The sequence below is a fragment of the Trichosurus vulpecula genome, chromosome 1 (genome assembly GCF_011100635.1).
Source record: "Trichosurus vulpecula isolate mTriVul1 chromosome 1, mTriVul1.pri, whole genome shotgun sequence".
In the NCBI taxonomy this organism is placed as follows: domain Eukaryota; kingdom Metazoa; phylum Chordata; class Mammalia; order Diprotodontia; family Phalangeridae; genus Trichosurus; species Trichosurus vulpecula.
In genome coordinates, this window is record NC_050573.1 from 70,967,526 (window position 1) to 70,981,028 (window position 13,503).

The 13,503-nt window shown below is 40.2% G+C and overlaps 1 protein-coding gene across 2 annotated transcripts in view; it reads left to right on the plus strand.

Moving 5' to 3' along the window:
• Positions 1–13,503, plus strand: part of KDM4B (lysine demethylase 4B) — a 277,035-nt gene that overhangs the window by 207,750 nt on the left and 55,782 nt on the right. The window contains exons 10-11 of one of the 2 annotated variants that reach the window (XM_036755284.1): positions 5,535–5,636; positions 6,109–6,281. In XM_036755284.1, coding sequence (XP_036611179.1) covers positions 5,535–5,636; positions 6,109–6,281 — 275 coding nt within the window. The remainder of the gene's footprint in view (positions 1–5,534; positions 5,637–6,108; positions 6,282–13,503) is intronic. The other variant, XM_036755292.1, reaches the window with a different exon arrangement.

A 13,503-nucleotide genomic window follows, 5' to 3' on the forward strand; every position in this document is an offset into this window, starting at 1 on the left:
CTAGAATTACTGAAAAAGCTTGTTTTGACAGAATTTTATCTTTGTACCAAGGATTAAAAAATACCTCAATTGTGTAGCAAGCACTTTCCAAACAACCTTGCTCTTCTTCATAAACATACATTTTTAGCTTTGTTATTCATTCCAGAATGCCTGTCCAAGTGTCTGTCCGCTTTAGTGTTGTCTGGATCTGTCAGGGGAACCCCTTTACCATCAGATGCAACAATAGAATTTTCATATAGGGCCCAGCAAATACTGCGTATGCCTTTTTTGAATCTGAACTCAATGCTCAGTTGACCCTTGATTTGGGCTTTGTATTGGGGAGGGGTGGGGTTGTTTAATGAAGGAACATTTCCCTTCATCAGACTCTTTAGATGGTTTGAAACATTTCTCATTCTCTACTTAAGATAGATCCCAGCCTTCAGATGGAATTTGGGCATCTCCCAAGAGCTAGTGAACAATAGGAATGCTTTTCACACTTATCCATGGTTACATGAGGGACTAAGTTCTGAGAGTTTGGAGGCAAGAAAGTACTCCTGGAACTAGCCAGGTGCAAGGAGTTGCTCACTTATGGAGAAAAAAAAATCACTTCAGGATATAATTCTTTTTTTCCAACTGTTGTTTTTTTAAAGGACTTTATTTAACTTAGCATAGTTTCACTTACACCTTAGACCTAGCACTATAACCCTATTTTGTAAGCTTCCTGCTGCCACTTTTATGCATTTTGGGCCTTTTCGGCTTCATCTCAGGATCATTTATTCAAGTTCTCTGGTCCTTTTTTTTTGGAAACAGATAATACTAAATTAGTGACCTGATCACATCTGCTCCCATCACCAAGAATATAGTTAGTCTTTCCCTTTTATGCTATCTTTTATTGTCTTTACTACTGATTTCCTGTTGTCTCTCTGTGTTACCAGAAAACAAAGTTCTGGTTGGGGCTTTCTTTTTTTTTCCTACCTCTCTCTTTTGGCACTTGTGTCTTAAAAGTAAAGTCTATATACAGACAGAGCCCTAGCTAGGGAAGATACTCTGAAATGATATTTGCATAATATTTGAATTGATTGTGGTCCAAGCTAATTGGTCAACAGAGCGGATTGCCAATACCCAGGAATCACATTTCCAAAACTGTAATCCCATAGAAGGTTTTATAAATGGCTTGCCAGTAGGACAACCAAAATCAAACTGGAATGAAAACTAGTTCTCTGTTAGTCATGTTTACTCCAGGAAGGAGGAAAAAAACCCCAACTTTTTCAAGAGGAAAACTGAATTACCAGAGATTTTGGTGTTCCGTATATATATACATACATCTTCTATGTGTATGCCTCTCTTCCTTCACCTCCCCTTCATCCTCACTCACTTGTGTCTTCTTTTAACATACATGAGGTTACCTGTGCTTTAAGGGAAAAGAAAGTACCAAGTAAGCTAGTGCTTTCATTTCATCATTTATTGCTTCTCCCTCTACTCACAGAAGCCATCCCTTTCTGTTGTCCTATGACATATTCATATTCTGAGAATGGGACTGAATAGCAAATTTTAAACTAAACCTTTGGTATGTAAAGTAACACAAATTTTTAAAAAGTAATTGAGATCTCTTTTTCTTTGGAAAGATTGATTAATGGCTAATTTTTTAAAGCTGATAACCAGAACTGATCCAGCTCATTCCTACAACTGAAACATGGTTTACTTGGGTAAGGAAGAAATATAGCTTCATTCTGCAGCACTCTCCTCTCTGCCCCTCCTACCCTCCAAAGTATCTCATCTGCAGTTTGTAGATATGCAGATATCCTTTTCCTACCTGCTTCTGGCTTACTCAGTCATAGAGATATATACACAAAGCTTTTAAAGAAAGGCTGGAGAACACTTATGTATATATAACATATATATCTGGTTAAAGTGGAATTGAAGCAGTCTGTCCCTCTCTAACCTTCCCTCCTCCTGTTTCTCCCCCTTCCTTCTCTCCTTCCCCCTGCCTTTCTTCTTTCTCTCTCACTCTCTCCACTCCCTCCCTCCCTTCCCTATCCCATTCCTTTCTCTTTCTCCCCTCTCCCATTAACATTCTTTTCCTTTTAAAAATAAAATACTTGCAGGTAGTCATCCCGTAAGAGGAACATCATAGCTACTTCTCCAGAAATATCTTTTAAAGGCTTTTTCCTCCTTTCCTTCATCCTCTCCTGCTCACAGATATACTATTCTGAAGGGGACCCTATTACACTGGGATGTATGATAGCTATGAATAGGCTATTTAGTCATATTCTCCATATGTTGAATCTGATGCCATCCTAGAGTAGCTACATTTGCTAGATGTTTATTACCTTGGGAGTGAAACCATTTTGTGGGTTCCCTTGCTAGTAGGATTTGGGTATGTTACTCTGGTTCTTATTTCATAGACTGAATTTCTGAAGCTTTTTTCCTTCTTTGAGTATCACAAAATAATAAAATCTCTGAACAGTAAGAAACTTTAAGAAGTTAATCTGGTTTAACCAATTCCTGAGCAAGGCCCCCCTCAATAGCAAGTAGTCATCCAGACTTCCAGAAAGGGAGAACCCCCTAATTCCCAAGGCAACCAACCCATTAATATGATTTACCATGTATTATTCATAGTAAATAGAACTCATTCATTAAGCATCTGCTGTGTGCCAGGCACCATGCTAAGCACTGGGCATACAAATAAGAAAAAGAAAGATGGTCCTTACCTTCAAGGAGCTTACTGTCTAATGGAGGAAGACAACACACAAAAGGAAGCTGAAGTGGGGCAACTAGGGGGTACTCAGCATGAGAGCATGATGTTTGTCTTGTGGAAGCCAAGGTACGCCATTTACAGAAAATGAAGTTACCTGGCAAGCTCTGAGACTTCTTTAAAGGAATGCTTTGGCAACACTGAAATCAGAAGGAAGAAGCAACTGACGGTGCTAAGAAGATTCTCAGGAGATTGCTGCTGGGTTTTTTTGTTAGGCTGCTTCCTGCTTTCTTCACCAAGTGGTCTTTTGAATTAAGGTTAGCTAAGGTTTTCTGAAGTGGGTTTCTGAGATTGTGGGTTTGCTTGTCACTGAAGGTCTGCAAACACACTGGGTGACCACTTTCTGGGGATACTTCAGAAGGGATTCTTGGGTCAGATAAAGGTTAAATTAGGTGGCATCTTAAGTGCCTTTCAATTTTTAGATACTGTAATCCTCTGTAATGAGATATATTACATCATAGAACCATGTAGTCACATGATCAAAGGGTTCATTTTATATATGGCCAAGAACCAGAGAGTGATTTGCCCAAGTTGACATGGGAACTAAGTAGGAAAGCTGGGATTTGAACCCAGGTCCTCTGAAAAAAGGCCTTGAGGCCTTTTTCTACTATGTCATCTTGCCTTCTACAGGATAGGCTCACATATGTAACAGAAGGGATGGGCATTAAAGAGCCTGGAAGGGTTATCTAGACAGCTTTGGTCCCATAGGAGCATAGATAAAATGTTGGAAGGGACCTTAGAGGTCATTGAGGCCAATCTCCTCATTTTATGGATGAGGAAACTGAGGCCCACAGCATTTAATCACTTAGAGGTCACTCTGCTAGTAAATGTGTGATGAAGGATACAAACCCAGGTTCTCCTGATTCCAAGTCCAACATTCCGCCTAGACCACACTTCTCCCGTCTTGTAATGATCTCCTGATCATTACAGCAGGTGTGCTTTGCTGGCTCCCCAGATACCTGTGTGAATATGTGTGTGTCTGTTGCCCCTTTAACAAAATTAACCGGGCATCTTATGGAACATTTGGTTTGTCTCTAGTGCTTCGCATTTCCCAAGATCTCATGTGAAGCACAAAGTGGGACCACTAAGTAACAAAATTAAAATGTTTTTCTTTTTGAAGAGAGACTCTGTTTTTAGGAACTTCAGCAGTGAGAAAAGCTGATCCTTATGGGTTCGGCTAAATGTTCCTGCTAATGAATATCTTGCAGGTGTGAAGTTAACATCTATACTTAGAGGGTGACCATATGGTTGGAGTCTAGCAATTATAAGTGACTATGTGTGTAGATTCATTTTTCCTCTATTAATCATTATTGGTTTAGTATCCCCCTCCCTTCTCCATTCAGTTTGCCTCATTAAGGGCTTTGCTACTTTCTTTAACTCTACTCTAGTTCTAATTGGCAGCCTGATTTCTGGACAGGCTCTGGGAATGGGGGTAGCTGGATCTCTATTCCATCTGAGGCTTAGGTGGTAGGTAGTTGTTGGAAGGATTCACTCTGCTTTATCATTCTGTAGCAGATGTAATGTTGCAGAATGGAAAAAGCATATGGAAGCTGCCACTATCTCCAAGCTTTCTTTTTACTGAAATAGGTGACATTTATAGCTCTTTAGAACAGACTTTGCTTTTAACTAATGAAGCACTTTTTTTTTTTACTTAACCCTTCTCTGCCCTCCTCAAAAAAAAAGTAAAGGTGACAAAAAGATAGGAGTAGAAAGGGTATGTGTCTGCCTTATCGTCACCCCAGTGAGTGTCCACTGATTCATCCACATGTTACCCTCCTTTGGAGCGAGAGGTATTGTCCTCAAGAGGAGAAAGAGTCTTGAGGATTCAGGACATGTATAAATATTCTATGTTTATTTCTTTTTAATTTGTTTGGCCAAGATTCAGCTCAAATGGTATATACTCCCTCCTTAGTTAATAGACCTTGTGGTCAAATTTGCAACAAAAAGGTCCAAGGACTTTCCCTCTTCTCCTTATCTTCCCATTTGTACTTTTAACAGCAGCTTACATTTCACAGTATCTCTAGTTTCTCCGTTACCATTTGTTGGGGACATTGTAGAAGAAATTCGTTCATAGAGTCCCTTCTAGCTCCTAAGATTGGGGTGTTCTGTGATTCTGTACCTTTGAGATTCTTTATCTTCTCTATCCTGGCTGGGAATGTCTGTTTGGGGATTAATAAAGCTATTTCTATTTCTATTTTTTTTTTTCATCTAAAGGCAGTCTTCCCCACAGAGGAAGTACCCTGTAGGCTTTCCTCCTTTCTTGAGCTGGAATTGGATAAAACTGACAGCTTCTTATCTGCCTACTCTTGGTTTCTTCTTTTAGTCTACCTCCTTAAAATAAGCTGTTCACTTTAGTCCCTTTGTTGCTTTCTCCAAGCTACTCTTTGTCACATGGAGTAAATTTGTAAGCTCACCCACTTCTCTTTCCTTCGATTGTATTAAAATGGTCCACACAGCCATAATAACATTTTCCTAGGGACATTCTACTCTGAAATAAAATGAAGCATTCTTTGTTTAGGAATCTTCTTCTGGCTCTCCCTTGCCCTGCCCTGCCAAGTTCCTGGGAATTGGAAAGGAAAGAAGCTAGTCTTTCCTAAAGTACACTTAAGGTGGAAAGGGGGAGCTCAGAGTGAAGTAGTGAAAATGGGTACTTGTATGTAATATATTCACAATATTCATATATGGGGGGAAAGTAAGGGAGGGGAATTAAAAAGCTAGACAGGGAAGTGTAATTAGATAATGTCTTAAAGAGATGAAGAAAAATCTTAGAGGAAAAAAACCCTGAAAATTTACATTCTAGACAAATTAGTCTGAAGGAAAACAGACACTGGAAAAAGACTGAGGAGGAGAGAAAACCAAATATAGAAAGGAAGAGAGAGCAGAACAGAAAGCCTGGCCTATCGTAAGTCAATTCTTTTTACTCTCTTCCAGGAAGTTTGTTTGACATTTTCATCCAGAATTCGCACTCAATTCAAAGCATCCCTTGTCTCCTTTATACCTAAATATAAGTACCACTCCTTTGACTTACAGTGTCAAAGAAGCTTTTTCAGAAGTCCATTGGGTGTCAGGCTTGGCTTTTCCCACTTCCAGATGTCATCAGCATCCTCTGCTTGGCATCAGCACTGCACCCATGTTTGACCATTTCCCTTGCCCTTCCCTCTCTTTCAACCCATTCTTCCTTTATCACCCAAACCCTTTTCCCTACCTCTCCTCACCAGAGAAAGTGTTCTCCCTATTCCTCCTGATGGAGCAGATATGATGGCCCACGTGATGGAGGTTCTCTCAAAAAAGGGAGGGAGAAGGAGGGTGGTTTTGTTGGTCTTATGTTCTTTAGCCAAGAATGTCAGATTACTTTCACAAATCTACCATCCTAGGTCCCACAGAAAAAGAAGCCAGCCTAGGCGGCATAAGACAGAAGACCAGAAGTCTTTGGGAGAGGTTATGGCTGCAGAAACCCTTTTGGAGGAGGGCAAAGTGAAGGAAGAACCCAAACATGGGCCTGACCTAGAGGAAGAAGAGCAGCACAAAGCTCCCGAAGGTGGCGAAGGTAACTCACAAGCCACTCAGTGGCTCTTCTCTCAAGCCCAGAACTGCTTATTATCAACAGTTTGGCTACCACATGATGTTTGGTGGTTTGTTTGTTTTTTGGTGGGGAGGGTAGCAGAGGAAGGCAATCTGTGATAACTCATTAAGCCTTCCATCAAAGTTGGCAAGGCATTTAACTGCAGAGATGCAATCACACCTCCTTGAAGTATTGAAATAAGCTTACTGTTTATTTCAACCAAAAGATCAATGGAGTCAGTCAGTACTTACATTCATAGCAGCAGTAGATTTTTTTCCCTCTCTCTTTAAGAATTCAGTTCAAATAGTTTTTTTGGCAGGGTTGAAAGTTTTTGCCAGAGCTATTACAGTTTTGTAAAAATGCATATTACAGGAGTTATGTTTTTAAAAAAACATTTCACAAAGAAATGAATCAGTATATTTTATCTGCCCCATTCTAACCAGGATAGCAGCTGTTTGTAGCTGACAGAAAAATAGAATGTGTCTGCCTTCAGTAGACTAACTTCTGTTAACTCCCCTGCTGCAGGGCACCCCGCCCCGCCTTCCTGCCAATAAATAAATAAATGCCCCTATAGATATAGAAAGTCAAACTGGATTTCTCTTCTTCCCCTTGAACAAGGTAAAGAGTTATAACAAGACAATTTACATGCTGGGTCCTTGTTTTACAGTTGGCATTCAGGAAGTCTAAGACCAGGGCTGTCTGGAGAAACAGTTTTATGTGTGTTCTAAAATCCCTGCTCTGTCTTATAGCACAGTGAGTCCTTTGAAAGATTCTCTTGTTATGCAAGGAAAATGTGAGGAGAGCAATAGGATTCTTTCTCTCCCCATTATTTACAAGTGAATATATATTTAGTGCATTATGATAAATAACCCTGGTTTAGCCATAAATTTAGAAATCATTATAACAAATGGCCCCAAATGCTTGTGTTTCTAGTCATGTCCAACTCTTCATGACCCCATTTGGAGCTTTCTTGACAAAGACTCGGAAGTGGTTTGCCATTTCCTTCTCCAGTTCATTTTACAAATGAGGAAACTGAGGCAAACAAGGTTAAGTGTCTTGCCCAGGGTCACAAAGGTGTGGATTTGAAACCTAGGTCTTCCCAAGCTGACATTCTGTCCACTGTACCAGCTAGCTGCCCTTAAAAGCTAGAAAGACCTTAGATTATAGTTTGTTAAATTTGGAAATTAGCACATCAAAATGTGAGAGCTGAAGGGGGCCTTGGAACATAGGATTTTTATTAGATGACCACTGATGTTCAGTACTTTTTTATTTAATAAATTTTTATGAATATCTTATTTTTTCACCTAAATTTTCTCCCTTTTTCCTGTCTCTGAGTCAGCTCATATAATAGAGAAGTTTAAAAAAAAAGAAGAGAAAAAAAACCAAAGCTGATCAATACATCCCAAAAGTCTGACTGTATATAGTGTTCCACATCCATGGCCCCGCAGCTTCTGCCGAGGGATCGAGGGCGCTGTCTGCTTATAGCTCTTGTCTTTGGGAAGAACCTTGCTCAGCGTTCACTTGCAGGTGTTTTGTGGTTATTCTCATTCCTATAAACATTGGCACTGCTGTTTTCTCAGCTCACTCACTAGGCTCTGCACCACTTCCTCTAAGTCTTTCTGCACTTTGCGTATTCCTGTGTTCATTGTTTTTCACAGTACAGTAACACTCCATGACATTTATGCACCGCAGTTTTGGGATGTGACGTCAACCGGAAGGTACCTTATGGTCAGTCAGCAAGCATGTGTTAAGGGCCTGTTCTGCCCAGGGCACTGTACTGGGTACTAGTGACAGAAATACTGAAAAAAGAAACATTCCTTACCTTCACGGAGCTTCCATTCTACTGGGGGAAATAGAGCACATATATGCAGTACTTTAAGGTATCTCCCTCATCTTACAGCTGAGGAAATGAAATGTTTTGCCCAGGATTGCACGGCTAGTAAGTGTCTGGGGCTGGATTTGAATGCAGATCTTCTGACTCTAGGCCCAGCATTCTGTGCACAATGGTGCCACCTAGCGTTAAGTTATGTACTTATGGTTATTACTTTCCATTTTACAGCTGAGGAGAAAGGCTCACAATGGTTCAATGTATTGTCACATCAGCTAATAAGTTGGGCACTTTGTATTTAGGTGTCTTTTGGGTATAGTACTTTTTCCACTAGGCCTTGTAATAAAACCTTGGGAATAACGAATGTTAAAGGTAGAAGGAACTGCAGAAACCACCTGATCCTGTCCCCATATTTCACAAATAGAGGAGTAAAGGGTGTTTCCTGGAAGAGTCTGCCCTAGAATAAAGTCGTTGGAGCTTTTGTGAGTTTTCCATCTTGGTAGGAAAGAGAAAGAAATCTGCTGGCCAGCCCAGTGTTCCACCTTCCTTTATGGCCATCAGATGAGGATTGCCTTGGCCTCTACATATCAAGAGAATTGTGCCAGGCCCATAGATGTTCATATATTACAGAGAGCCCCTGCCTGGCTCTCTGAAGAAGTTACCTTCTTCATAGCAGTATCTTATGATTGATGAACCCTGAAAACTCTTTGCTTATAAATAACAGTGGTAAGGCAAGAATACTTGATTGTCAGTGTTCAGGATGATATTGCGTTTAAAATCCCCTTTGCCCCTTTTCTTCTTCTCCCTGTTCGGTTTTGAATGAGTAGAGGAAAGGAAGTCCTGTGTTTTGGTGGCTTTCTTAGCCACCATCTTCAAGAATGAAGGACAAACAGAAACCTCTGTGAGTAGAAAAGGAGCTGCCCACTGGGGACCGAACTGGAATTGGTCAGTTGAGCAACACAGCTTCCTTCCTTCCTTCCTTCCTTCCTTCCTTCCTTCCTTCCTTCCTTCCTTCCTTCCTTCCTTCCTTCCTTCCCTTCCTCCCTCCCCTCCCTTACTGTGGGTGCTCTGGCCAAAGAGAATGTACATTTTAATCTCTGACACTTTTTTACCCTTTTCTCTTAAAAACTAGCCTTAACCCCAAATCACTCTTGCTCATCGATTGGCCAATAATAGGTCAAGCCCTATTTGGTCGTTATTTGGGCCCTGATTGGCTCAGAGTGAATGTAAATAGCAACTGTCTCTGTTTTGGCCAGAAACTCTGAGGGTCTTCCCCTCCCAGATCTATTTTTTTTAAGAGGCCATTCTTTACCGTATTTCTTATTAAGCCTGAATCACTGGGTAGACTTTGCTTCAGTCAGACTGAGACCTGTTAGAGACTTTAGCTTGAAAAGGCCAAGGCCTCTGACTGCATCCTGTGCCATCTCTAGGCATTCTGATCTGTATCTGTCCACTGGGCCCAGATGGCTCCGGAGGAGAAAGTGAGGCTGGTGACTTTGCACAGCCTTCCTTCACTTCAGTCCATTTCACTTGCATGTTGTGGCATCACCTTTCTGAGGTCCTTCGAGAATGAAGGAAAGTAGCAGCAGCCACCATCTAAAACCAGATGTTTTGGACCATGATGCTACCTGCAATTCTAAACCCCTTCTCCTACCCTTTTAAAGGCTTTAAGCCAAGAACAGCAGACAGCCCTGAGGGAGAAATGCTTTCTAGAGGATAGTGAGGGAGCTGATGCTAGACTAGAGATGATTCCTAGATGGTTCCCAATTTATGAAGGGGTTGTATTGCCAAATTGTTTGTAAGTTACTTATTTGGAATTCAGTGCAGAGTTTTCTGATTGTTGTGGCTATCTCTCCTCTGACTTCAGTGCCCTCTTAGACCATAAGCCTCTTGGAGGAAAGGCAGATCTATCTCCATATCATCTGGAATCATGTGGTAATAGAAATTTAGATCTGGAAGGGACCTTAGAGGTGTCCACCATCACATTCAGTTACGTGCTTCTTAGGTGCTTTAGGCATTGTGTAAAAGGGCTTTCCATTTGTATTGAATTAGAGAGAGGATGAAGAAAAGGGACTAAGCATTTATGTAGCTCCTCTGTGCCAAGCACTGTGCAAGGTGCTTTACGACATGATCTCATTTGATCCTCACAACAATCCTGTGAGGCATGTGCTGTTATTATCTCCATTTTGCAGTTGAGGAAACTGAGGCAGACTTGCTGGGGTCACACAGGTAAAAGTGAGGGCAGGTTTGAACTCAGTCTTCCCAGCTCTAGGCCCAGCCCTCTATCTACATCTTCACCCCACTGCCCCTAGCTAGTTTAATAGAGGACTTTGCTTAAGTTCAAGAGACTAAGGGCCAAAGTCTGGTGTTGGCTCTGATTGGGCATGACCCTGTTTAAGTCCCTTCTCCATTCTCTGCCTCATCTTCCTTATTTGTAAAATCAGAATGATACTTTAGATATACAGGAAATATTGCCAGGAAAGTGCTCTGTAAACTTTAAATAATAATAGGGAAGAGATGGTTAAAATATTTTTATTAGTGAAGTAAATAGTTTTTAATGAACATTTGTGAGATCTCCATAGCAAATTACAGATACAGTGTCCATAAGGTTGTCCTATCCATTGCAATTTGTTATTTTAAAAAAAAAACCAGGTGGCATATGAGGGCTGGTTTCCCGGGCTTATGCATAAAATCCTATTTATTCCATAACATAGCTTAATTATTGTACTAATAGTATAAGTCTTTGTTCTGGAAGGAGTTGATGGAAAATGAAGAGAAGGGCATTTCATCCCCTCCCTTTCCTGTGTCTTAGCTATCCTGGGGCAGAATTTTAAAATAACTTGTTTATGTGTAGTATCTTTCTCCTACTTGCATTTCTGTGCCCCTCTCCCTATGTCCCCATTTGTCTTAAGTTAACCTCTTTTCCTGATCTGCTCTTCCTCCTCAAAGTGTGCCGTTTTCCACACTAGCCCTGCCTCCCCCCACCCACCTCCCACCTAATTAAAAACTTTTCCTTCTATTCCATAACATCATAATAACCATCCCCAAGGTATTTGCATCTTTCAAAGCCTTTTTTTTTTTAACACTAACCAAAGTGGATTTTCAGAAGATACTTATGTGGTATTTTATGCAGAAAGGTACGCTGAAGGTAGAAAACATGCAAGCAATGTTGAGAGAGATTTTGTTTTGGTGGAAGGAAAGGGCTGGAAAGAGGTTGGGAATACCTGAGAATGTGCTCCTGGATCTGTTCCTTTAACTGGTTCCAGCGTTTTCCTCTACTTCCAAACACAGATTTACTTTAAAATACCCATATTTTACCAAGAGGGATCCCATGACAGCAGCCCACCACCTCACATCATCAGGTGTGGCTGTTTATGAGACTGTTGTTTGTAAGCTTTAGACCACATGCATATATTTATATCTGTTGTTTCTTTAAAGTCAATTTCAGATTTTTTTCCTCCTTAAAAAAAAAACAACAACAAAAACAATCCTTTTTGCTAGCCTGACAGTCTCATTCATTTCATAAAGATTTCATAAGAATCACTCATTTAAGTGAATAACCTTCATGTTCTGTTTTCACACGTCTGGAGTGTATTGCATGAGGGAATGCAAAGAAGCATGTGTTTGTAAGTACTACCCAAAAAAGAGACTTTTAGTTTAAAATTTCCAACAGGTAACTGTGTGTAAGTGGTCTTTATGCCTTTACTTCTATCCTAGTGCCAGCTTAATCCCTGCTTGCTCCGTTTTTTTGCAGTAGCTCCCCAATAAGTCCTCTCTCTTCTGTCAGAATCTTTTTTAGGCATATTCTATCACTCATCTGTGCAGACATCCCCAGGGACTCTCTATTGACCACCCAGTGAATTTCAGACTCTCTTAGCATGATGTTCAGAGCTATCCCCAATTAGGTTCTCCACTACCTTTCCAGCTTTATTTTACATTACTCCTTGGTGTACTCTGTGCTCTCAGCACATTATTTTCTGAACTCCAGACAAATTCAGTCTATAAGCATATAGTGAGCACCTGTAGTGTGTAAAGCCATGTGCTTAGGAGATTCAAAGAGAAAACAAAAACAGAGCCTATTCCCTCATGCTTTCTTATGTCTAGGATGTCTTCCCACCCCATCTTGGCCCAGTGAATTCCTTCTAAAAGGTCACCTCATCCAGCACTTCTGGTCAGCGATGATTTTCACTCGGGAAACTTATTGAATACTGTGTCTCATGTCCTTAATGATATAGTCATCTCTACTGGTGTCTTTGATTTCATAAAAGTGAGGATTACGTCCTAATTAAACTGTGTCTTTCCCTGCTGACAGTAGGCTACACGTAATGAATGTTTGTTGGATGAATGGACGCAAATACCTCTCTTCTAAGAATTCAGTAGTAAGGTCCTAGTCGCTTGGCTGGTCACTGTCACTAGTGAGCCCTTCAGGCTGTTCCTTTCTTGGTTAGCAGAAAGAGGACCGAAGCTCAAACCTTTACTGTATCATCAGCATAACTCGGTCAAGTTACTTCTCAGCTTCCTCATCTGTGAAAGAAGGGGGTGGGGCTAGCTCTTTGAGGTCCCTGAAAGTTCTAAATTCTCTTCTCCCTCCTTATTAAAAATGGTGACTGCCAAGCAATCACAATAATAGCATTAACTCCTCTATTATGAGAGTCAAATGAAATAATGGCACTAAAATTATTTGCAAATCTTAAAGTATGATGTAAACACCAGTCATTATCATCACCATCATCGTTTTTAACTGGAGAGTAATCAATTTGGGACTTGCTTGTCCAGGCTTGAGATTAGATTGTAAATGCCTTTAGGCAGGGTCTATGCACTTGGTAAATTTTTAATAAATCAAATTGAGTCATACTTCTTTAAGTGTGACCACTTTAAAAGAGACTGTTGTTAAATTTAGGAGGTTAGAGTTTCCCTTCTGAAGCTATAAGAATATTTTAATGCCATGAGGAATATCTCTTGCTTGAAGGCTCTTAGTCATTTCCCTTCAATACTTTGAATAAAAGATAAATGAATAAAAAATAAATAAAATGAATAAAAAATTTGAATAAAAAATAAATACATTGACTAAATAAATGATCATACTTAGAGACACATGAGAAATGGTAGCAAACATTACATTATGGGGAATGTTGACAGTTTTAATGCATCTTCTTTTCTGATTTTGATACCAGCTTAATATTTTTAAAAGCTGTAAAGTGCTAAAGAGCTACCTAAAAAAAAAAACTTACCATAATATGCAGTTATTTAAATGGCAGATTCTTAATAGGGAAAATGTATTTTGAACTGCTAAGAAAAGGAAATTGTCTGAAAGTGTGGTCTTTTTGGCAGAGGGAGGTGCTAGAAGTGCTTGAGCACCTATAGACATTTCTGGGTTGA